Below are 27,605 nucleotides of genomic sequence, written 5' to 3'. Positions count from 1 at the left end.
ATCACTCACGAATTATTACTGCGACAAATGAAACAAATAAAGGAGAATGTACACGTGCCACATAATTTTATTAGCTTAGTGTATGCATCTACATTCGTATTAATTTGTGAACTGTTACACAATAAAAGGTGTCACTGAAGTGTGGGATTCTCGGTTATCTTGTACTTTTTGCCCTTTACAATTGCGTCTATGTTCAAAGTAATGTTCTTGCGCATTGTAGGCGCAACGTGCAGTTTAAATTTCGATCAGACAATGCGTTTCTCAGGCGCGTCTTGTTAGAATTCATTGCAGAGAACAGTTGTTCACAAACATACGTGGAACCGAACATTGATATTATTGTAGCCGCCAGTTTGTGCAAACGAGGAAACCTATCCTGAGGGAAGTGTCTGTAGAATTCCAAAATGTTTTTCTTGTTCTGAAAGTTGTCTCTGTATTCTCTGTCACACTGCAGGTCAATAATTTCTAGTTGCAGCTCAGGACGAATCTCTTCAATATTCGCTGAAAATTGAGAGGAGAACAGATCAAAATCACTGTCTAGTGCTGTCAGATCTTGAAAGCATTGATCAAATTCTTCCTTATAGGCAACTAAACTATGTGAATAACGTTCACAGTCTTTGTGAACATCTTGCATGGATGATAATTTAGGAAAATGAGCTAGATTTCCTGTTTCCAGCTGACTCACCCAAAGTGTCAATTTCATTTTAAAAGCTCATATTCGATCTATGAAATGAGTAATTAGCAGATCTTTACCTTGTCGTGAAATGTTCAAAGCATTCAGATGGCTAGTTAAATCTGCTAAGGACGCGAGATCACAGTTCCATGAAGGCTCTTTCAATTCAGGAACACACATGTTATTTATTTCCATGAACATATTTACCTGATCTATTAGGGAAAAAAAATCGATTTAATGATTCGCCACGACTAAGTCAGCAGACCTCGCTGTAATAAGGCAGGCTACCATACTGGCTTTCTACATCCTCAAGAAAGATTTTAAATTGCCTGTGTTGTAGCCCATGCTTCCTTATATAATTGGTTGCACGAACAACAACACTCATCACATTTTTTAGAGTGATACTCTTTGGACCCAACCCCCACGAACCATGGACCTTGCCGTTGGTGGGGAGCCTTGCGTGCCTCAGCGATACAGATAGCTGTACCGTAGGTGCAACCACAACGGAGGGGTCTCTGTTGAAAGGCCAGACAAACATGTGGTTTCTGAAGAGGGGCAGCAGCCTTTTCAGTAGTTGCAAGGGCAACAGTCTGGATGATTGACTGATCTGGCCTTGTAACAATAACCAAAACGGCCTTGATGTGCTGGTACTGCGAACGGCTGACAGCAAGGAGAAACTATGGCCGTAATTTTTCCCAAGGGCATGCAGCTTTACTGTATGATTAAATGATGATGGCGTCCTCTTGGGTAAAATATTCCGGAGGTAAAATAGTCCCCCATTCGGATCTCCGGGCGGGGACTACTCAAGATGACGTCGTTATCAGGAGAAAAAAAACTGGCATTCTACGGATCGGAGCGTGGAATGTCAGATCCCTTAATCGGGCAGGTAGGTTAGAAAATTTAGAAAGGGAAATGGATAGGTTAAAGTTAGATATAGTGGGAATTAGTGAAGTTCGGTGGCAGGAGGAACAAGACTTCTGGTCAGGTGACTACAGGGTTATAAACACAAAATCAAATAGGGGTAATGCAGGAGTAGGTTTAATAATGAATAGGAAAATAGGAATGCGGGTAAGCTACTACAAACAGCATAGTGAACGCATTATTGTGGCCAAGATAAATACTAAGCCCACACCTACTACAGTAGTACAAGTTTATATGCCAACTAGCTCTGCAGATGACGAAGAAATTGATGAAATGTATGACGAGATAAAAGAAATTATTCAGGTAGTGAAGGGAGACGAAAATTTAATAGTCATGGGTGACTGGAATTCGGTAGTAGGAAAAGGGAGAGAAGGAAACGTAGTAGGTGACTATGGATTGGGGCTAAGAAATGAAAGAGGAAGCCGCCTGGTAGAATTTTGCACAGAACACAACTTAATCATAGCTAACACTTGGTTGAAGAATCATAAAAGAAGGCTGTATACATGGAAGAAGCCTGGAGATACTGACAGGTTTCAGATAGATTATATAATGGTAAGTAATGGTAAGACAGAGATTTAGGAACCAGGTTTTAAATTGTAAGACATTTCCAGGGGCAGATGTGGACTCTGACCACAATCTATTGGTTATGAACTGTAGATTAAAACTGAAGAAATTGTAAAAAGGTGGGAATCTAAGGAGATGCGACCTGGATAAACTGACTAAACCAAAAGTTGTACAGAGTTTCAGGGAGAGCATAAGGGAACAATTGACAGGAATGGGGGAAAGAAATACAGTAGAAGAAGAATCGGTAGCTTTGAGGGATGAAGTAGTGAAGGCAGCAGAGGATCAAGTAAGTAAAAAGACGAGGGCTAGTAGAAATCCTTGGGTGACAAATGAAATACTGAATTTAATTGATGAAAAGAGAAAATATAAAAATACAGTAAATGAAGCAGGCAAAAAGGAATACAAACGTCTCAAAAATTAGATCGACAGGAAGTGCAAAATGGCTAAGCAGGGATGGCTAGAGGACAAATGTAAGGATGTAGAGGCTTATCTCACTAGGGGTAAGATAGATACTGCCTATAGGAAAATTAAAGAGACCTTTGGAGATAAGAGAACCACTTGTATGAACATCAAGAACTGAGATGGAAACCCAGTTCTAAGTAAAGAAGGGAAAGCAGAAAGGTGGAAGGAGTATATAGAGGGTCTATACAAGGGCGATGTGCTTGAGGACAATATTATGGAAATGGAAGAGGATGTAGATGAAGATGAAATGGGAGATACAATACTGCGTGAAGAGTTTGACAGAGCACTGAAAGACCTGAGTCGAAACAAGGCCCCCGGAGTAGACAACATTCCATTGGAACTACTGACGGCCTTGGGAGAGCCAGTCCTGACAAAACTCTACCATCTGGTGAGCAAGATGTATGAGACAGGCGAAATACCATCAGACTTCAAGAAGAATATAATAATTCCAATCCCAAAGAAAGCAGGTGTTGACAGATGAGAAAATTACCGAACTATCAGTTTAATAAGTCACAGCTGCAAAATACTAACACGAATTCTTTACAGGCGAATCGAAAAACTAGTAGAAGCTGACCTCGGGGAAGATCAGTTTGGTTTCCGTAGAAATGTTGGAACACGTGAGGCAATACTGACCCTACGACTTATCTTAGAAGCTAGATTAAGGAAGGGCAAACCTACGTTTTTAGCATTTGTAGACTTAGAGGAAGCTTTTGACAATGTTGACTGGAATACTCTCTTTCAAATTCTGAAGGTGGCAGGGGTAAAATACAGGGAGCGAAAGGGTACTTACAATTTGTTCAGAAACCAGATGGCAGTTATAAGAGTCGAGGGACATGAAAGGGAAGCAGTGGTTGGGAAGGGAGTGAGACAGGGTTGTAGTCTCTCCCCGATGTTATTCAATCTGTATATTGAGCAAGCAGTGAAGGAAACAAAAGAAAAATTCGGAGTAGGTATTAAAATCCATGGAGAAGAAATAAAAACGTTGAGGTTAGCCGATGACATTGTAATTCTGTCAGAGACAGCAAAAGACTTTGAAGAGCAGTTGAACGGAATGGACAGTGTCTTGAAAGGAGGATATAAGATGAACATCAACAAAAGCAAAACGAGGACAATGGAATGTAGTCGAATTAAGTCGGGTGATGCTGAGGCGATTAGATTAGGAAATGAGACACTTAAAGTAGTAAAGGAGTTTTGCTATTTGGGGAGCAAAATAACTGATGATGGTCGAAGTAGAGAGGATATAAAATGTAGACTGGCAATGGCAAGGAAAGCATTTCTGAAGAAGAGAAATTTGTTAACATCGAGTATAGATTTAAGTGTCAGGAAGTCATTTCTGAAAATATTTGTATGGAGTGTAGCCATGTATGGAAGTGAAACATGGACGATAAATAGTTTGGACAAGAAGAGAATAGAAGCTTTCGAAATGTGGTGCTACAGAAGAATGCTGAAGATTAGATGGGTAGATCAAGTAACTAATGAGGAAGTATTGAATAGGATTGGGGAGAAGAGAAGTTTGTGGCACAACTTGACCAGAAGAAGGGATCGGTTGGTAGGACATGTTCTGAGGCATCAAGGGATCACCAATTTAGTATTGGAGGGCAGCGTGGAGGGTAAAAATCGTAGAGTGAGACCAAGAGTTGACTACACTAAGCAGATTCAGAAGGATGTAGGTTGCAGTAGGTACTGGGAGATGATGAAGCTTGCACAGGATAGAATAGCTTGGAGAGCTGCATCAAACCAGTCTCAGGACTGAAGACTACAACAACAACAACTCTTTGCACATAAGTTTTCCTGGTGGATCACACACTGAACGCCCCTTATTTCATTCGGCACAGTCAGTTTTTGCATTTTCTCCTTCAACAGTGCAACGAAAGCTGATTTGTTCCCTGTCATCGCTGGTGCACTGTCTGTAGACACAAACTAAAGAACTCCACGACAATCCTATATTTTCAACACTTTCTTCAACACTACTTTAAATATCACCTCCGGTTGTTGTGTTCTTCATGGCTACTACATCGAGGAGCTCCTCCCTCACCTGAAGATCTCTATTAACACCTCTAATAAATATGGCAAGCTGCGCTGTTCCAGTGATATCAACACTTTTGTCCAGAGCTAGAGAATACGCCATAAAATCTTTACAAATATTTGCTAGTTGGCTCTGGACGTCGTCTGCCATGGCCTGTATGCGACGCATAATGGTCATGTTAGATAATGGCACAATCCGAAACTGTTCAACTGGAGATGGACACAAATGTTCCGCTGCAACTACCAAACATTCTTTTATTAAATCGCCATCAGTGAAAGGGCGCAGAGATTTTGCTAAAAGCAAAGCAATTTTGTAGCTCACTCTGAGAGCTGCCTCAGTTGATTTTTCTTTGTTGTCCAGATCTTCGGATAGCTTCCTTTTAAGTTAAGTAACTTCCTGTGCATGATCTGGTCCATCACATTTTCCACTTCCGTATTCTTTCGCGTGGTACGACATATAATGTCGCTGCAAATTAAATTTCCTAAAAATTCAGTGTTTTGTGATATACTAAACATTTTGCAACACCATCTTTTTCTGTAAACAGATACAATTTCTCCCAGTGGGGGTTCAACTGCGGAAGCATGGTTGGGGTTACACAACGGTGACTTGACATGATTCTTAACCAGCGAAGTGATTGTTAGAGCTGATCGTAGTACTTTAAAACGTTACACAGTCGGCGCGAATTCCCTCCCTACTCCGCGACCTTGCACCTGCTCGCGAGCACGGGCCTGAGCAGACGCGAGTACTCGCGCTCAAAACCGGCCAGTTGTTAAGCCCTGACCTACACCATATTCCTTGTCCCTATCAAGACTATTGCCAGCTCCACCCACAATCACTACCTCAGCCTCTTTCATAAAATTCCTACACAGCTCCCCTACATTAACAGTCATCTGAGCCAGCCCTGCACTAGGATTCACAATGCTGGTGACCTGGTACTCACTCCCCAACACTTCCTGCAAGTGCTGGCCCACGCTCTGCCATGCGAACTACCTAGTAGCGGAACCACCTCCTTCCTGTTGGAGAAACCAGTGAGATTCAAACTAGCAGCATTATGTTTATAATTCAATTATGCTATGTGCTGAGCTACCAATGAATTTCATGATATGCTACATATGTTTTGTACTTAATAGCATTCAGAAATTTTCTAATTTTCATTTTTAACCGCATTGTAGTGCCTGAGAAAACGGATATCCACGTTCTGGCCTTGAAATCCTGTAAATAAGAAGAAAATCTAACATGGACACCACTTAAGGTCCCCTTGTTAATAGGGTGCATGTTCTTATAAACAAATGCCGCACTCACTTAACTTTCAAATAGTAGCTTAATACCACCTGCAAAAAAGGCATGGAAATTTGCACTAAATGCTGTTTTACTCCACATGGAAATGAGGATTCATAGTTATCTTATTCATTTAGGCTCAAAAAGAAGAAAATAGAAGCCAAGAGCAAAGGAGATTTTCTATTTGTTTATGACTTCAGATACCTCCTCTTGTCCAAATAAAGAAGAGAATGAATGCTAAATTACCATTTCTTGTAGGCAACAGGATGTCTTAAGCCAGCACCAACTACAAGTACGGGAAAACACCACATACTTGTTAGTAACACACAATCTGCCCCCAATGTTCTTACGCTGTGACAAGATTTAATAACGTCTGCCTGTTTTTGGAAACCAGAATAATTAATGAGTCCAAAACAAATGTTTTTAAGAAAAGTTTACGAGTGATTATCTGGGATGAAAATTATAATAAACAAAAAGCCGACTTTAAATTTAATCTTTTCCATGACTAAATTATAATGGAAATTCCTGGATGGAGAAAATCAATAATTTCAACAACAGACTTCCGGCTATATGGAATGTAGTGAAATGAGACAGGACAACCAACCACAGAGCAGGAAATCACCACTACTGAATTAAATAAAACCGCAACAAATGATGAGTCACCAGCAGCAAATATAATTTCTTTAATATAGTAGAAAATATATAGGAGAAAAATCACAGCTGTACATTGAAAATGCAGTTGTCATAAAATTCAATCATATGAATGTACCACAAATGTCTCCTCCTGAAACAAAGAAAATTATATGTTCTCTCAAAAACAAAATAAAAGCTCATCTGGATTTGATGGTGTTTCTAATGGAGTCGTAAATATATTCGATCTAAGGGCAACAAATACACTTGACCTCTTTGGAAATAGCCACATCGAAGCAGTATCAGTGATCATGATGTGGTTGTGGCAAGCAGAAAGCTATATGTGTTCAGTAAACAAGATAAAAAATTAGTAGTAACATATCTGAAAGAGTAACTTGAAACTTTCAGCACAGGTCAGGAGCATGTAGAGAAATTCTGGCTCATGTAAATGACTGATTCATTACTTGAGAGGGTTCATGGGACCAAATGGCGAGCTCATCAGTCCCGCGATTCTGTAGCTACTCACACAAGGTTCCAATGGCTCTGAGCACTATGGGACTTAACTTCTGAGGTCATCAGTCCCCTAGAACTTAGAACTACTTAAACCTAAGTAACCTAAGGACATCACACATATCCACACCCAAGGCAGGATTCGAACCTGCAACCGTAGCAGTCGCGCAGTTCCAGACTGTAGCGCCTAAAACCGCTCGGCCACTTCGGCCGGCCTCACACGAGGAAGGGGGTCCACAAAAAGTAGACGTATCCAGTCAAGGGAGTCAAATTATAAAATAATGAAGTTAAAACACACACGGCAAAAGGCATAAAATGTGAGACCAAATCTAAAAACTGGAAAAACAGTGTGTTCTTTCCAAGGTGGAGTGGTCATGAGGTCCCAGACCGAGAAGACGAAACAAGGTCCCAACCACAACCACCCTGCCCCTGCTTCTGGAGCAAAGCAAAACCTTATATCTGGAAATAAAAACCACTTTCACAGAGGAAACTGAGCACCAGTTCAACCATTCATGAAACGTCTGCCAATATTAAAATTAAGGAATCTGGAAGATTATACTTAGCACGAAGGGTCAAAAGAAGGGGACATTCCACCAATATGTGGGATACTGTCAGTCTGGCTCCACAACCACATTGTGAGTTTGGCTCGTTATGCAAGAGGAAACAATGGGTGAGCCTGGTATGACCAATGGCATGAAACAGTGAGGAGTCGAAGGAAGAGCACCAAACTGCAGTAGACTCCTTGATTGTGCAGAGTTTATTATTATGAGCAATAGCACACCAGATGTCATTCCACTTTTGGGCAAAGATAGATTTGACGTAGATCCGCATAACCGGAATCATGAAAGGGAATGAGGGATAAGTATCTGCTTCTCTAGCTAAACAATCAACCAGTTCATTCCCTGGGATACCCATGTGATTTGCGACCCCAAAAAAGACAACTGAGCAGGCGGCATGGCCAAGGGCAGAGAAGTCATGAATAGCAGAGACCAAAGGGTGAAGAGAGTAGTAGCATCAGACGATAGCCTGCAGTGTGCTCATTGAGTCAGAACAAATTGTAACACTTTGGAGGGAGGCCTGAGAAACAAAATGGAGGGCTCTGAATGGCTAGAAGCTCTACTGCGAACACACTACATGATACTGGCAATAAATGGTGTTTTAAGCCAGTAGGAGGCATGAAAGCATATCCAGCCTTATCTATTGTTTAAGAACCATCAGTGTAGAAGAAGTTGGTGCCTTGGAACTCTGCAAGGATGGCACGAACAAGACACCCAAAGACCATAGGGGCAACATGGACAAACGCTGGAATAGGTAGGTCCTAATCTGTGGTTTAGGCACCATCCAAGGAGGGTATGGAAGGAAATACATGGGATGCATTCCAGTGAGTACAGATGGAGATCCTGACGGGGGGAAGTGAGACACATGCCAACCGGCATGGGCCACTGTCATGAGGGAGATATCCCTCGTTTGCAAAGACGACAGGGTACACAGGATGGTTAGGAAACGCAAATGGAGATTGCATAAGAAACCAGGAGTTGACTCCGTCGTATTTGTAGAGGGGGAATCCCCGCTTATGTGAGGAGACTGACAGCGGGATTAGTGTGAAAGGCACCAATAGCCAGATGCACCCCACAATGGTGAAGAGGGTCGAGTAGTTGTAAAGTGGAAGGAGTCACTGAGCCATAAACCTGACTCCCACAATCTAGTCTGGAAAAGACCAGAGCATGGTAAAGATGGAGAAGAGTGGTACAGTCTGCACCCCAAGATGTGTGGGCCAGGATGCAGATAGCATTAAGCTTCTGCATGCATATAGTCTTTAGGTGGTGTATATGGGACAGCCATGTCAGCTTTTTACAAAAGTAAGGCTCAAGAAACAGGACTGTGCTACAACTTCGAGGAGCTGGTCACCTTAGTGGGTCGACAACAATAATGCACAACAGGCATTTTGGAGGGAGAAAACTGGAAGCCATGGGAGACAGCCCACACAGAGGCCCGTCAGATGGTGCCTTGGAGCCAGTGCTGGCTCAAGTAAAAGAATAGTTGACTACACACTGTATAGGTATGTGAACACCAGAACAGTCGAAAATTAGAGGGAACCTTTGTGGTACACAGTCCTCGAATGAAACTTCTAAAGAAACAGATCTTACTGCGAAATAGGTGTAAAACAAAGCATATGGCTATAGATAGAGTTGCTGAAAGAAACTCCTTTGCCTCAAGAGGGCAACACATGATGCCTTCAATGACAATCTAAAGAAATTCTGGCCCCATGTGAAGGCTGGTAGTGGCACCAAAGTTAGTGTCCAACCCCTAGCAAAAGAGACGAACTGAAATTGAGGGTAGCAAAGCAAAAGCTGAAACTCCTGACACCATTTAAAAATTTTCATTTACAAAGGAAAGCCTAAGAAAATTTCCCCAATTTAATCCTTGTACCACTGAAAACATGAATGAAATAAGTGTTAGTGTCAGTGGTGTTGAGAAAGAGCTGAAATCATTGAAGTTGAACAAAGCTCCAGGACCCAATGGAATACCTGTCAGACTCTATACTGAATTTGCATCGGAGTTAGCCCCTCTTCTCACTATAATCTATCATAGATCCCTTGAGCAACAAACCGTGCCCAGTTCTTGGAAAAAGGCAAAGGTCACACCCAACTACAAGAAGGGTAGTTGAAGTGATCAGCAAAGCTACCGTCCAAAATCTTTGACATTAAATCATTGTGGAATCTTAGAGCAACTTCTGAGTGCAAACACAATTGGGTACCTTGAACAGAATGATCTTCTCCATGACAGCCAGTACAAGTTTCAAAAACATTGATCATTTAAAATCGAACTCACACTTTTTTCGCAAGACATACTGAAAGCTTTGGATCAAGGCAACCAGGTAGATGCAGCGTGTCTTTATTTCTAAAAAGCATTTGACTCAGTACCACACCTGCATTTAATGTCAAAAGTATGATCATATGGGGTATCAAGTGAAATTTCTGACTGGACTGAGGACTCTGGTAGGGACGAAACGGCATGTTATCATCAGATGTACTTCTGGTGTGCCCCAGGGAAATGTGTTGGCACCCTTGCTGTTCATGTTTTATATTAATGACCTTCTGACAATTTAACAATAAAATCAGGCTCTTTGCAGATGATGCAGTTATCTATAATGAAGTGCCATCTAAGAGAAGCTGCATATATATTCAGTTAGATCTTGACAAGATTTCAATCTGGTGCAGTGCTTGGCAACTTGTTCAAAAATGTAAAACTTTGCACTTCACAAAATGAAAAAACATAGTATCCTATAATAATAATAATAATAATAATAATAATAATATCGATGAGTCACTGTTGGGATTGGTCAGCTCATACAAATAGCTGGCTTGTAAAACTTTGTAGGGATATGAAATGGAATGGTCACATAGGTTCAGTTGTGGGTAAAGCAGGTGGCAAACTTCGGTTTATTGGTAGAACACTGGGGAAGTACTAACAATCTACAAAAGAGATTACTTACAGATCACTCATGTGACCTATCCTAGAATATTCCTGAAGTGTGTGGACCTGTACCAAATACGAACAACAGGGGACATTGAACATAAGCAGAGAAGGGCAGCACAGATGGTCCTAAGTCTGTTTTATCCACGGGAGAGTCTCACAGAGATACTGAATGAGCTGAACCGGCAGACTAACATATGTAAAGTATCCCAAGAAAGTCTGTTAATAAAGTTTCAATGATTACTCTAGGGGTATACTACAATCCCTTATGCGTAGGGATTGTGAGGATAAGATTAGGATAATTGCTGCATGCACAGAGGCATTCACACCATCATTCTTCCCACACTCCATATGTGAATCGAATGGAAAGAAACCCTAGTAAACAGTACAATGGGACCTACCTACCCCCTGCCATGCACATCATGGAGGTTTACAGAATATATACATAGACGTACATTTGTTTCCAAGTAATAACTCCAATCTTTTCAAAAATATGTAATGCACCATTAACACAAGGCATTTTTACAGAGAGACTCAAATAAGACATAAGATCTCTCTCTAAGTAAGGTGGTAGTGTAACAGGAGAAAGGTCATCATACCAAAATTTTCAGAAGTGGATGTAGTCTAGAACATGTCACCTCAGCAACAATGATATCCTTAGTAAATCACAATTTGGATTTCAGAAGAGAGGCTCTACTGAGAATGCCATTTACATGTTATGTTCACTCAACAAATCCTCCGAGCATTAAATAACAGAGTAGCACCATTTGGTATTTTCTGCATCCTATTTAGGGCATTTGACTCCGTGAATTGCACTGTTTTTGTAGATAAACTGAGATTTTAGGGAACTGATGATACGATTATGATATAGCCAGCCAATAGATAACACCAAATCTACTCCAAAAGAATGCCAAGTCTTGTACTTATTAATCAAGCAATATTGTCCTGAGGACATTATTACGACTGAGGAGAAATCACATATGGGGTTAGGTATGCTCTTGTTGCCCATGTATGTAAATAATCTTCTATCTACAGCGAAAGCCCAATTTTACATTTTCGTGGGATCCACAATTAAACTGCAAAACTAAGGAACATACAGAATCGAGAAAAACATTAAAACCACCAAAATATAAGCAAAAACATACATACAATAAAAAATTGTAATCCTCAGCAACACACTGTATAAGTGAAGGGAATTAAATGTATAATGCAAAGCTTATACAATAATTTGTGGCAATGAATTTCATCAGTTCTTAAAAAATGACAGATGTGTAACAGCAAGTATAAACTCATCAAAAAAACTGAAATGTGCACAAAGTAACCTAGCTGTTTTCCGACATGCTATGACTAAAAATTATACATGTTTGAGAGATCTTTCCTTTGTGATCATCCACAAAAAAGCAAACATTGATGAAAATAATGAAAACTGGAGTACATTGAAAGGTGTCTGAATCTAAAATGGTTGTCTCTCTCTCTCTCTCTCTCTCTCTCTCTCTCTCTCTCTCTCTCTCTCTCTCTCCTGTAGCCAATAGAAGTTTACTTGTCGAGTAAACTTCAAGCCGTGTACACATTAAGCTTGAAACATGTTTCCAGCTATTTGATGCAGACACCATTTGAAAACATCTTTCAAAACACAAACATTTGTCCATAGCAGTGTCTGTATAGATCAAAGGAAACCATGTCACTGCTGCACAGTGAAAGTGTGTTTGTACGTTGCATTGTGTCATCTGTTGTATAGAGTTGTTAGGTGTTTTTTTTTTCCTCTTGCTGTACCGTTTCTCCGGGGAGGGGAAAAAAATTGCAGTGGACAAGGTAGCAGACTGTTGAGTTGTTATCGTTGCACAAGGTTGATGGCTGCTTGTGAAGTATATGATGCAAGCAGTACAAGAACAGCAATAAAACAAGGTAATCTGCAGAAAACTGCTGCTACATTTGGTAGAATACTGAGAAAGACTACGTAGAAAACAAAATAAGGTTGTTTGTCGTTACTTTCTTTGAAATGTGAAATAAATACTCAAGGCTCTGGAATTAATCTCCCATTGACTAAAGTCTGGCATATATATATATATATATATATATATATATATATATATATATATATATATATATATATATATATATATATATATAAAAAAGAAAGATGATGAGACTTACCAAACAAAAGCGCTGGCAGGTCGATAGACACACAAACAAACACAAATATACACACAAAATTCAAGCTTTCGCAACAAACTGTTGCCTCATCAGGAAAGAGGGAAGGAGAGGGAAAGACGAAAGGATGTGGGTTTTAAGGGAGAGGGTAAGGAGTCATTCCAATCCCGGGAGCGGAAAGACTTACCTTAGGGGGAAAAAAGGACAGGTATACACTCGCACACACACACGTATCCATCCACACATACAGACACAAGCAGACATATTTAAAGACAAAGAGTTTGGGCAGAGACGTCAGTCGAGGTGGAAGAGTAGAGGCAAAGAAGTTGTTGAGAGACAGGTGAGGTATGAGTGGCGGCAACTTGAAATTAGCGGAGATTGAGGCCTGGCGGATAACGAGAAGAGAGGATATACTGAAGGGCAAGTTCCCATCTCCGGAGTTCGGATAGGTTGGTGTTGGTGGGAAGTATCCAGATAACCCGGACGGTGTAACACTGTGCCAAGATGTGCTGGCTGTGCACCAAGGCATGTTTAGCCACAGGGTGATCCTCATTACCAACAAACACTGTCTGCCTGTGTCCATTCATGCGAATGGACAGTTTGTTGCTGGTCATTCCCACATAGAATGCATCACAGTGTAGGCAGGTCAGTTGGTAAATCACGTGGGTGCTTTCACACGTGGCTCTGCCTTTGATCGTGTACACCTTCCGGGTTACAGGACTGGAGTAGGTGGTGGTGGGAGGGTGCATGGGACAGGTTTTGCACCGGGGGCGGTTACAAGGATAGGAGCCAGAGGGTAGGAAAGGTGGTTTGGGGATTTCATAGGGATGAACTAACAGGTTACGAAGGTTAGGTGGACGGCGGAAAGACACTCTTGGCGGAGTGGGGAGGATTTCATGAAGGATGGATCTCATTTCAGGGCAGGATTTGAGGAAGTCGTATCCCTGCTGGAGAGCCACATTCAGAGTCTGGTCCAGTCCCGGAAAGTATCCTGTCACAAGTGGGGCACTTTTGTGGTTCTTCTGTGGGGGATTCTGGGTTTGAGGGGATGAGGAAGTGGCTCTGGTTATTTGCTTCTGTACCAGGCCGGGAGGGTAGTTGCGGGATGCGAAAGCTGTTGTCAGGTTGTTGGTGTAATGTTTCAGGGATTCCGGACTGGAGCAGATTCGTTTGCCACGAAGACCTAGGCTGTAGGGAAGGGACCGTTTGATGTGGAATGGGTGGCAGCTGTCATAATGGAGGTACTGTTGCTTGTTGGTGGGTTTGATGTGGACGGACGTGTGAAGTTGGCCATTGGACAGGTGGAGGTCAACGTCAAGGAAAGTGGCATGGGATTTGGAGTAGGACCAGGTGAATCTGATGGAACCAAAGGAGTTGAGGTTGGAGAGGAAATTCTGGAGTTCTTCTTCACTGTGAGTCCAGATCATGAAGATGTCATCAATAAATCTGTACCAAACTTTGGGTTGGCAGACCTGGGTAACCAAGAAGGCTTCCTCTAAGCGACCCATGAATAGGTTGGCGTACGAGGGGGCCATCCTGGTACCCATGGCTGTTCCCTTTAATTGTTGGTATGTCTGGCCTTCAAAAGTGAAGAAGTTGTGGGTCAGGATGAAGCTGGCTAAGGTAATGAGGAAAGAGGTTTTAGGCAGGGTGGCAGGTGATCGGCGTGAAAGGAAATGCTCCATCGCAGCGAGGCCCTGGACGTGCGGAATATTTGTGTATAAGGAAGTGGCATCAATGGTTACAAGGATGGTTTCCGGGGGTAACAGATTGGGTAAGGATTCCAGGCGTTCAAGGAAGTGGTTGGTGTCTTTGATGAAGGATGGGAGACTGCATGTAATGGGTTGAAGGTGTTGATCTACGTAGGCAGAGATACGTTCTGTGGGGGCTTGGTAACCAGCTACAATGGGGCGGCCGGGATGATTGGGTTTGTGGATTTTAGGAAGAAGGTAGAAGGTTGGGGTGCGGGGTGTCGGTGGGGTCAGGAGGTTGATGGAGTCAGGTGAAAGGTTTTGCAGGGGGCCTAAGGTTCTAAGGATTCCTTGAAGCTCCGCCTGGACATCGGGAATGGGGTTACCTTGGCAAACTTTGTATGTGGTGTTGTCTGAAAGCTGCCGCAGTCCCTCAGCCACATACTCCCGACGATCAAGTACCACGGTCGTGGAACCCTTGTCCGCCGGAAGAATGACGATGGATCGGTCAGCCTTCAGATCACGGATAGCCTGGGCTTCAGCAGTGGTGATGTTGGGTGTAGGATTAAGGCTTTTTAAGAAGGACTGAGATGCAAGGCTGGAAGTCAGAAATTCCTGGAAGGTTTGGAGAGGGTGATTTTGAGGAAGAGGAGGTGGGTCCCGCTGTGACGGAGGACGGAACTGTTCCAGGCAGGGTTCAATTTGGATGGTGTCTTGGGGAGTTGGATCATTAGGAGTAGGATTAGGATCATTTTTCTTCGTGGCAAAGTGATATTTCCAGCAGAGAGTACGGGTGTAGGACAGTAAATCTTTGACGAGGGCTGTTTGGTTGAATCTGGGAGTGGGGCTGAAGGTGAGGCCTTTGGATAGGACAGAGGTTTCGGATTGGGAGAGAGGTTTGGAGAAAAGGTTAACTACTGAATTAGGGTGTTGTGGTTCCAGATTGTGTTGAAAGGAATTTTGAGGTTTTGGAGGGAGTGGAGCTGGAAGTGGGAGATTGAGTAGATGGGAGAGACTGGGTTTGTGTGCAATGAGAGGTGGTTGAGGTTTGCTGGAAAGGTTGTGAAGGGTGAGTGAGTTGCCTATATATATATATATATATATATATATATATATATATATATATATATATATATATATGCAAGTGGAATTACAGAAACTAGAGCTGTCTTCCATATTCAGTTCCTATATGTAGCCAGTTTTTCCCACCAGCTGTTCCATAGTATGTTTTCGCCCACCAAAGACAACTCTACGCTAACCACCAAATCTACTTCATACAACAACAAATCTGATTTTATCAACCATTACCAACAACTATACAAACTCACTACCAATACAATATTGTAGTTTTAAACCAATTACGAAATTCTTTGATAAACGCAACCTTATTCTGTAAAACTACGAAACACAGTGACAGTTATCACCTTCTAGCCCCCCCCCCCCAAAAAAAAAGCAGCAACGATGACATCTCATTTCGTTTGAGTGAACCTTCAAGTATTAATAATGCAGCAGGACATATTACAGTTTCCTCGTCTCTAGATGTGGCATGGGTGACAACATGAAAACAACACAACATGTAGCATGCATACACCAACAAATGTTTGCTGCCAGTGTGGACAGAAACAGTGACAGGAAACCTAGACAGAAGCAGATGTGGAACACTGTAAGAAATAATGTCCCCAACAGAAACACATTTCCTTTGACGGTGTGGACACCCCTTCACACTACTTTTCACACTGGTGACGTCAATAGTGGGCTTCTGACTACTGACTTTTATGAATGCTTGTGAACGACCTTGTGTGAACCCTGTGCACTTCAATTATTCATTTTCTTCGTAGTGTGTGACTTATAAGCGCAGTACACCATTTAAAAGCATGGTGCACTGAAAGTACCATATCACAAATACGTCACACTTATCTTTAAATGTCAATTAATAAAGCATTGAAGACGTTAAGGCTTGAAGAGACTTTATGCTAACCAATGCACAATACAAAATTCAGATGAGTAAGCTGTAGTGTAATGGAAAATGGCACGATTGGCTGAGTTTGAGGTTCTAGGTTTGTAACTAGCTGCATACCAATATTTTCTCAGCTTTGCATGGTTATCACATTCATTATTATCATAATATAATATGTTCTGCAATATTTGATTTTTTTCTGTCTGGTTAGAGAATGAAAGATGAAATAAATGTTCACATGTTCAGTTTTGAATGTGTGGTGATATTTGAGTGTGTGGTTATGCAAAAACCTAAGAGGACAGATTATGTTCATGTAAGTGAAATGAGCAGCAATAAAATTCATATTGTTCCTTATCACAAATACTTCACCGTTTATTTCCGAATATGTGACGATTTCTCAGGGTGTAGTTAGGCAGGAATGTAAGAGGACAGCTTAAATTGCTGCAAGTGAAACAATGAGCAATAACATTCATATTCTTCCTTGTCACAAATAATTCGCATGTTGCACAACCACCAACATATTCCCAAAGAGTTCTTGCTATAACTGAGATTCTCCTGCCACTAACATCCATTAATAACAACATGACACTATAGTGATTGACAAATCGATTCCCTCATTTATGGTCGCCTTCAGAGTGCCACGATGTCACATTTACATCAGTTTCTGCAAAAAGTAATGTGAAATGTACTTGACCCATCACCAAAGGTTGGATGTCTTAACTGATTCAAGATGTAGTAATACACACTTTTGAAAATGTGAAGAAGTCTGATGTGAAGTATGAAGTGCAGAAAACCAAAATAGAGCTGCGTTACCTTCATGAGCACCTAAAAACTTGCTCAAAGTGTGAATACACTTCTGTTACTTCCCCAGCTCTGACTTCATTTGTTTATAATCATCTTTTTTCATTGTTATATACCTAGATGGAACTATGCTACAACATTTTATCATAAAGCAGCAAAAAATATTGTCCGTTATATTCAAATAATTCATGAAAAAAAAATTGTCTCTTACATCTTCCATGTTATTCCACTTACCTGCTGTAGCAGGTTTCTCTGAGGTTTCCTTTCCTGCTGTTGAGACTGCAGGTTGGGCTGCCGTAGTTGTAGTAACAGCAGGAGCAGAACTGCTTGTAGTGGTTGTACTCCCAGTTGTGGCACTAGCTGAACTAGTAGTGGAGGTAGTTGTGCCTGAGCGAGAGCTACCCTGGGTACCAGATGACGGTCCACGTCTACTGTGAAAAATGGAAGATGAAAGGAAACAAAAAAGTGTTATCTGTAAGTTATATTGATTACAGAATTAAATGCTTATTTTGCACTTAACAGATCACTAGTGGAAATAACCACAAAAGAAGATAGAATGCCCTTTCCTTCCTCTGACCCAAGAATCCAGCTAACCAAGATAGTTGCAGGATGAACTGTAGTTCAATGTAGTGGAAGATGGCCTGTTTTAAATATATTTTGCACTGGAAGAGGAGAAATACTTGAAACGTCCAAGGAATAATCCTGAGTTTAAAACATAAGCTTTGGTTGACAGTGAAAATACAGACTGATGAGCTTTCACAATAATCTACAAGACTGCAGTAGAAGAGAAGTGCGTCTTCATTGTCACTTGTGAAATGTTTCTTCCAAACAGTGACAGAAGAATCAAACAACCTGAAATGTGGATTTATACTATAACATTATACCACAGACCCACAATACAAACAGCCTTCAGAGTTCTTTAATGTATAATGTATTTTGTCTTCTATTTCCATTCTAACAAAACAATTTTGTAAATTCAATTCTTAAAATGCTCAGCATTCACAATTAATATTACGAATTTTGATGTAAAAACAGTTTGTGAATCAGATTTGGCAGCATCTCCCACTAAATTTCTCTTGTGCTGTTATGTATCTCTACAAGTAGCACTGAACTACTTTTAAGAGTGCAAAAGACATACATACACACACTTTTATACATGCATATACTTTATTTATATTCATTACTAAGAGTGCAAAAGACATACATACACACACTTTTATACATGCATATACTTTATTTATATTCATTACTAATAGCTTATATAGACATCAATAAATAACTAGTACTTACATTGATGAGCAATTGAAATTGAGACACTTGCTCAGCCACCTGTGGCAATAGCAGCAATCCCTAGTTGTTTGAAGTTCATAAATCACAACGTTCTCTGAGAAACACAATAGTTTTACAGAGATTGGTAAGTTCTGGTGATCGGTTGCAGCACGGTGCCAGGGTACAAAGAGCATACCTCTGAATTAGTGCACAAGGATTGCTGTTATCCAATCACAAAACCGTAACAGTAAACACCCAAGTCCACAGAATGTTCACAGTTAACCACTGACAATTTGGGAGGAATGGGGGCAAGGTACTGTGCTGCTGACTGTACACCTCAAGTGAGAAACTCCGTATGCAGAAAGATCAGTGTACATGTACCATTTGCCCCTTGGGATTAAGGCAGTTTAACATTCCCATGTCAAGGATACTGTCAAACTGGCATTCATCCAGAAGAAGCAGTGTTCAAAATTACTGTGCAGTTATACAGGTTAAGGTTCTCACTGTTTCCCAAATGCTATTAAGATGAATGCCTGGTTGGTTCCACTGAAAATGAGACAGACAAGTTTCCTCCTTGAACTTTGCTTTTCAAATTATGGGCATTAACTCTAATAACATCACTGATGGGACCTTAAACCCTAATGACGCTTCATTGTCTTCTAGATCATTGCATCCTGCTAACCGTGGGAGACTGTTCTAGATGGCACAGCTACTCAAGTTTTGGTGCAACAGCAAGTGCCCACAGCGATTAGAACTATAAAAGTAACAACACAATGTTTATTCTCATATATTTGCTGCTTTAGAGTACCCATTCCAAAGGTAAAGTATACAGTGATCAGCCAGAACACTATGACCACCAACCTACTATTGGTATAAACCCGTCCAGGTGATAAGAGTCATCTGGCAAGGAATAACTGCTAGGTCCACACATGGTGCATGTAGTATCAGTGAGCTTGCAGCCTGCGTGTAAAATGGGGAAGCCACGTAATCTGAGTTTGACGGAGGGCAGATTGTGATGGCCCGGATGCTCGACACAAGCATTTCAGAAACTGCAGGACTTTTCAGGTGTTTGAGAAGTGCTGTGTTGTCTTCAAAATGTGGTGAAACCATGTCCAGACATTGGGGGATTGGGTGGCCACCCTCAATACAGATGTCTGACATCGTAGGCAGCGAACTGTGGAGGAACTAACATCAGACTTTAATGCTGGGCAGAGCACAATTGTGTCTGAACAAACAGTGCACCAAGCATTCCTAATGATGGGCCTCTGCAGCCTACAACCCATCTATGTGCTGATGTTAACACAACGACATTGGCAACTATGACTGGTATGGGCACATGGACATTAGTGCAGTGGCAGAGCATTGCATGGTCTGATGAATCCTGATGCCTCCTCCATCATGCCGATGGGAGGGCATGAATCCATCATCTTCCATGGGAACAGCTCCTCTACACCTGTAATGCGGGAAGGAGAAACTGGTGACATCTCTATTACGCTCTGAAGAACATTCACATGACCACCCATGGATCCAGTGGAGCTTGTGCAAGGCACGACAGCCAAAGAGTATCATACACTGGTTGCATGCTATGTACACACCTTCATGATGATCATGTTTTCTGATGGCAGCAGCATTTTTCAACAAGACAATACACAATGCCGCATGGCCACGAGAGCGATGGGAGTGGTTCAAGGAACACAATGGCGAGTTAAAATTGATGTACTGGTCCCCCAACTTACCAGATCTGAACCCAATTTAACACAACTGGGATGAGATTGAATGTGGCATCAGAGCTCATCGCTGCACCACCTGCAGAATTTATAGGAATTATGTGACTTTGTGCAGATGTGGTTCCAACTCCCTCCAGAGACCTAACAAAGCCTCACTGCTTCCATACAATGATACAGCCGTGTACCGCAAATCTCTAGAGGAACGGAAGGTTCCAAATGATTGGAAAAGAGCACAGATAGTCCCAGTCTTCAAGAAGGGTCGTCGAGCAGATGCGCAAAACTATAGACCTATATCTCTGACGTCGATCTGTTGTAGAATTTTAGAACAGGTTTTTTGCTCGCGTATCATGTCATTTCTGGAAACCCAGAATCTACTCTGTAGGAATCAACACGGATTCTGGAAACAGCAATCGTGTGAGACCCAACTCGAATTATTTGTTCATGAGACCCAGAAAAATTAGATACAGGCTCCCAGGTAGGTGCCATTTTCCTTGACTTCCGGAAGGCTTCGATACAGTTCCGCACTGTCGCCTGATAAAGTAAGGGCCTACAGAATATCAGACCAGCTGTGTGGCTGGATTGAAGAGTTTTTAGCAAACAGAACACAGCATGTTGACATCAATGGAGAGACGTATACAGACGTTAAAGTAACCTCTGGCGTGCCACAGGGGAGTGTTATGGAACCATTGCTTTTCACAATATATATAAATGATCTAGTAGATAGTGTCGGAAGTTCCATGCGGCTTTTCGCGGATGATGCTGTAGTATACAGAGAAGTTGCAGCATTAGAAAATTGTAGCGAAATGCAGGAAGATCTGCAGCGGATAGGCACTTGGTGCAGGGAGTGGCAACTGACCCTTAACATAGACAAATGTAACGTATTGCGAATACATAGAAAGAAGGATCCTTTATTGTATGATTATATGATAGTGGAACAAACACTGGTAGCAGTTACTTCTGTGAAATATCTGGGAGTATGCGTGCGGAATGATTTGAAGTGGAATGATCATATAAAATTAATTGTTGGTAAGGCGGGTACCAGGTTGAGATTCATTGGGAGAGTCCTTAGAAAATGTAGTCCATCAACAAAGGAGGTGGCTTACAAAACACTCGTCCGACCTATACTTGAGTATTGCTCATCAGTGTGGGATCCGTAGCAGATCGGGTTGATGGAGGAGATAGAGAAGATCCAAAGAAGAGCGGCACGTTTCGTCACAGGGTTATTTGGTAAGTATGACAGCATTACGGAGATGTTTAGCAAACTCAAGTGGCTGACTCTGCAAGAGAGGCGCTCTGCATTGCGGTGTAGCTTGCTGTCCAGGTTTCTAGAGAGTGCGTTTCTGGATGAGGTATCGAATATATTGCTTCCCCCTACTTATACCTCCCGAGGAGATCACGAATGTAAAATTAGAGAGATTCGAGCGTGCACGGAGGCTTCCCGGCAGTCGTTCTTCCCGCGAACCATACGCGACTGGAACAGGAAAGGGAGGTAATGACAGTGGCAGGCAAAGTGCCCTCCGCCACACACCGTTGGGTGGCTTGCGGAGTATAAATGTAGATGTAGATGTTATCTGTGCCAAAGGAGAACACACCAGCTATTATGTAGGTGGTCCTAATGTTCTGTCTGATGAGTGTACATTCTCTTGTTACAGACTGTCATAAAATAATACACATTTGAAGCTTTCTTTCCACGAAGCAGCTAGTGCACAGGTTGCAAGGAAGGAGAGATGACAGTTGACACTACGTAGATTATTAGTGCACTTAGCTTGAGTTTGTTTATGTTACATCAGAATTCAACATTTCACACTTTCTTACATTCAGAAGTAAATAGCAATATTGTAGTCAATTGTAACAATGGTACGCCATACTGAATCCTGCAAAATACACATACAACATCTGCCACTCTCGGCTAATGGTTCCCCCATCCTCTTCAGTTCTACCTTTTAGTTCTGACAATCATCACTTAAATATTCTTGTGATTAACTGTGAAGATGTTACACCCAGAAAACCAGTCATTGTCCATATAAGCAACACATATTTGATGAAAACTAACACTTCTGCCTAAACAAAACTACACTAAAGTCACAGTACCATTTCTGTCGCTATTTATGATGCAAATAAGAAATGATATACAAGCAACAATCCATTCTAAGCCATGATAAATGTGTAGTCTATATTATGACCTCCACGTGCAAAGGCTGGAAACACGTAGGAAGAATGAATTTATGGCACTAATGACATACAGCTAGCAACAGCTAACTGAAATGTGAAAACTACTGTTCGTCAAAATCAAACACAGATGAATGTGAAAAATAAATTGTGCAATCAACTGACTATATTCATTATTTTATGTGTCACTACTGATGCTGTCAGCTGAGAGAAACAAATTGCAACTACACTGAAGCCCCCAAAGAAATTGGTCTAGGCATGCATATTCAAACACAGACATATGTAAACAGTCAGAATACGGTGATGCGTTCGGGAGATCTATCTGCCATCAATAATAATGCTAACAACAACAAAGGCTTACCCGTGGCATGTTTCTAAGTGGCTGTTTTAATGTTTGTTCATTATGACACGTTTTGGAGCTGAATGTACATAATTCAACATTCCAGTGATCTACAGGTGGGAAGAAGATAAAAATGTACCAAAATTGTCACTTATTGTTTTGTTAAGTGGACAATTAATATAGATGTGGGATCACAGTGTGATGACAATATTTTAAAGAAAATTTATGGATTTTCATCCGTATGTTGGTTTTCTGATCTTGTGTTGCAGTTTTCACTTGCCACTTTACTTCCAGCAAGTTATGCCATGAATTTTTGAATCAGGAAAGTATTCATCATAGTACAATGACTAGAAAATGTGAACATAAAACTGATACTAACTGCTTGTTTGTCAATACTATATTTTAATATTAACTGACAGTCACCATTTATATTTCTGTACTACATTTGTAGTACTCCAATACAATTTTCGAATGAGTGTTTCCACTTACCACACTATAAGAGACAAAAGTGAGTGAAAGTACTCATTTCAAAGCTCTACTTTAAATATTTATACCTAACTTGATAACATTTCTGACACCAAAAATCAGGCACTATTATCTTCCAGACATAATACTATTTAGCATACATTTTTTCTTTGCCACTTTAAGAGGCAAGCGGCATGCAGAGAGCATAAACTCCGCAAGGCAGAAAATAGGACAGCCAGCATTACCTGTGACACATAGTTGGCTTTTAATACTTTAAGTGTCCTGGGAAGTCAATGGGTTTAAGTGTGTGGTATTTAATTTTATTGGCTACGTTACATTCTTAATAATTATCAATTGCAGGCTGGAAAGGTGTCTGTGGTGAAACAAATTTTCTGAACACCAGCTAGTTAAAATTCAGAAATGAATTTTTTATTAAAGCTTTAAGATGATGAAAGCAGCAAAACGAAAGATCAGAGTCTCTTGCAATTATGAAAGTGCTAAATGCAATGCAACACAACACATTACTGTTCACTGTTGAAATTCTTTTTAAGTTAACAGTCCAAAAACTTTACAAGTCCAGCATTTAAACATAAGAAAACTCTTGCACAACATTCCATGAACTTTTATTCAAAAACTTTCTATCACTTATAGTTTCGGCTCATAAATCTCTCTCTCTCTCTCTCTCTCTCTCTCTCTCTCTCTCTCTCACACACACACACACACACACACACACACACACACACACACACACACACAGTCCTGAGTCAATACAGCCACCACTCTTAACCAGATGCTACCTGCCATTGCTAAATTCTCAAATTTACATTTAACTTGTTGATACTAAAAATATTACATATCAATTAGGACCAGAATTTCACCAACTTCCCTGTGTTATCTTAGATTTTGGCTGTGGCCCTTACTTTTCTGGTTACTTAAATTTTAGTTAATGAGATAGTTAGCTTACCCTAACTTACTATTACTTATTATTTAAAATGGTGAAACTTACACAATTACAGATAACTACAGTTGTCTACTGTCTCAGAATGTCACTGTATCAGTTTGTAACTTATTTTGCATTAAAATAAGTTTTATTTCTTGGAATCAACTTTTGGGCAAATAATTCACAATGTACCACATTAATGAAAAATCTGAAACTGCATTTGAACAGTGCTGTTCAGACACTGCCCACTGATACTTGGTACTTTAAATTTACTTGAAGTGTTAAGAAGTTATTAATTTCTTAATATATATTTTCAAATATTACATCTACAGTATCTGAAGTTCTATTCTCTCTATCAAGTGAGTGTTAGGACATAATTACTTTCCTTATTTTTATCTTTCATTTGGCATATTGGTCTAACTTTTAACTATAACAGTTTGCATTTTGTGTGTTTTGTGGCCATGAAATGGATTTTTGGCCTCTGCCTCCATGCCATGGCAGCACTTCACCCCAACAGTGTCCTGGAACAGCCAAGCACCTTAATTTACCCAACGATAGAAACTATGCAGGCTACCTGCTGCCAGAATGCTACACGGCTAACTTAGTGACCTTCTCTTTCTGCCAACTGCAGAAATGGAGTGTCTTTGCTAAGTTTAAAAGATGGATCCACAAGCTACCTCCTGGCGAGCAATGCTCAGCTGTGTTCTGCAATCGCGTGCATCACGTTCTGTCATCTGTTGAAACAGTGTGAATCTAGCCATGCCTATTTGCAGTGTGTCAGTCCTTTTAGAATTGCCGACGAGAGATGCAGCCAATGTTCTACACTTCTTAGTGTTTACCTACCAAGTTGTAACTAAAATGCACTCACAACCAGTATTTGATATAACTCAAGCCACATCATCATCATCATCATCATCATCATCTCCAAGGAGGCACTAGGGGCATCAGTGGTTGACTAGAAGCTGATACACTACTTTTCTTGTTGATAATACTCTACAACCAACCCCAATAAAAGGATTTTCCATTATGGCATGACACAGTGGTTGCAGAGGTTGACAAATGTTATTTACCCATTTTTTAGACACCTTCTTTTGAGAGGCTACAGAGCTTATAGGTAATTTATGGGCAGAACATCCACATTTATAGCCAAAGAAGGTAAAATACCTATAAAAACATACTTCAAATTCTAATATAATCTACAGTCAAGATAATGTGTCTTACCCCATGGTGCCCAACAAACTTGACAGGCCACCTATTTGTCCAACTCCACCGAAGAGCTGCATTAGCTGCTGTTGAGACATGTTGTTCAGCAAACTTTGCAAGTCTCCATCTGTAGAAAAAAAAGGTTGAAATCTGTATAAAAATTACTTCATGCATTGATAAATTACTGGCTATGTTAATACCTTGCAACAGGGAAAACAATTTTGAAATTCTTAAAATTTTCACATCATTTCCAGATGAACAAATGAAAAGGCTTTCGTAGGGAATAATACTGCTGCTGAACTGAAGTTTGTCACTTAATATCAGTGATTTTCTATATCACTAGCTCATAGCAGGTGACATTGAAAATTTATAATGCATCTTTAATGTGGGCATAAAATATCTAATGAGAAGTAGCTGCCAAGAGAATCCCTTAAGTTACTGCTGGGAGTGGGCTATGCATGTGGGACACATTTAAGCAGAAATATTAAACAATATATAAATGACCTAAATCACACACACACACACACACACGTTTTTCATATTAAGTGCACTGTGCTGCCACCTACTGCCAACTACTCCATATCAGCGACCTATGTATTCATTAGACATTGTGAGAGAGCAGAATGGGATGCTTCGCGGAACTCACATACTTCGAACGTGGTCAGGTGATTGGGTGTCACTTGTGTCATACGTCTGTACGTGAAATTTCCACACTCCTAAACATACCTAGGTATGAAGTGGAAATGTGAAAGGCCGCGTACAGCATGAAAATGTACAGGCCAACCTCGTCTGTTGACTGACAGAGACTGTCGACAGTTGAAGAGGGTTGTAATGTGTAATAGGCAGACATCTATCCACGCCATCACACAGGATCCACTGAAAGTACTATGACATTTAGGGGGATGTGAGAAAACGTGGATTTCATGGTCGAGAGGCTACTTATAAGCCACACATCATGCCAGTAAGTGGCAAATGATGCCTCGCTTGGTGTAAGGAGTGTAAACACTGGACGATTGAACAGTGGAAAAACGTTGTGTGTAGTAACGAAACACAGTGCACAATGTGGCGATCCATTTGTAGGGTGTGGATATGGCGAATGCTCTGTGAATGTCATCTGCCAGTGTGCGTAGTGCCAACAATAAAATTCGGAGGCAGAGGTGTTATGGTGGGGTCGTGTTTTTCATGGAGGGGGCTTGCACCCCTTGTTGTTTTGTGTGGCACTATCACAACACAGGGCTACATTGATGTTTTACGCACCTTCTTGCTTCCCATTGTTGAAGAGCAATTTGGGGACGGCGATCGCATCTTTCAACATGATTGAGCACCTGCTCATAATGAACAGCCTGTGGCAGCGTGGTCACATGACAGTAACATCCTTGTAATGGACTGGCCTGCACAGACTCCTGAGCTGAATCCTACAGAACACCTTTGGGATGTTTTGGAACGCCGACTTTGTGCCAGGCCTCACCGACTGACATCGATACCTCTCCTTAGTGCAGCACTCTGAAGAATGGGGGAAGAAACTTTCCAGCACCTGATTGAACATATTCCTGTGAGAGTGGAAGCTGTCATCAACGCTAAACGTGGGCCAACACCATATTTAATTCCAGCATTACCAATGGAGGGTGCCCTGAAAAGAGGTGGAAGAGGGAAAACCTCAAGCCCAGAGAGAAGAGCTCTGACGCGAACTGCGATCACACACCCTGACTGGGGCCAATGTTCCAGAAGATGGATGACCTACTGAGGGAGATAATTGGGATGCCCGGGCAAGCCACAAACGTGTGTAGCATAAGCGGCCAGTAATCATTGGCGCCGGAACCGCAATGGAGGGACACCTGCCTCCACAAGTATGCTGTTGACAGGGCTTGTCCAGAAAGCTCCAGTGGCGAGTCAGATCCCACTGTAAAGGATGGGGTCCAAAACTGCAATGCGGAAGGGGATGCCCAACCGTAAGCCAGGCTCTCATAATCTAGACGGGACTGAATTAACGCCTGGTACAGCTGCAGAAGGGTAGACTGATCGGCACCCCAGCTGGTGTGACTCGAGCAAAGAAGAGCATTAAGATGTCGCTAGCTACGTCTGTTTAACCTGCCAAAGATGAGGGAACCAAGTCAACCTGGTATCAAAAACCAATTCCAAAAACCGATGCATCTCCACCACAGCAAGAGGCTTGCCGTCAAGATAAAGCCGTGACTCAGGGTGAACAGTGTGTCGCCGGCAGAAATGCATAGCGCAGGTCTTGGCAGCCATAAACTGGCAGCCATGTGCTACTGCCCGAGACTGCATCTTGCAGATGGCACCATTCAGCAGCTGCAGCGCCAGTAGAGCTAAAGTATAGGCAGAAGTCATCAGAA

At 41.4% G+C, this 27,605-nt stretch overlaps 1 protein-coding gene across 3 annotated transcripts in view; it reads right to left on the bottom strand.

Moving 5' to 3' along the window:
- LOC126251666 (proteasomal ubiquitin receptor ADRM1-B) overlaps positions 1–27,605 on the bottom strand; it is a gene marked incomplete at its 5' end in the record, with an annotated part of 78,646 nt that overhangs the window by 36,464 nt on the left and 14,577 nt on the right. For 2 of the 3 annotated variants that reach the window (XM_049952241.1, XM_049952257.1), the window contains 2 exon segments: positions 17,373–17,569; positions 25,270–25,378. In XM_049952241.1, coding sequence (XP_049808198.1) covers positions 17,373–17,569; positions 25,270–25,378 — 306 coding nt within the window. 3 annotated transcript variants of the gene reach the window in all.

Source organism: Schistocerca nitens, chromosome 1 (assembly GCF_023898315.1).
Source record: "Schistocerca nitens isolate TAMUIC-IGC-003100 chromosome 1, iqSchNite1.1, whole genome shotgun sequence".
NCBI lineage: Eukaryota > Metazoa > Arthropoda > Insecta > Orthoptera > Acrididae > Schistocerca > Schistocerca nitens.
Note: the sequence above shows the minus strand (reverse complement) of the source record. Positions and strands in the feature narration are given on the sequence as shown.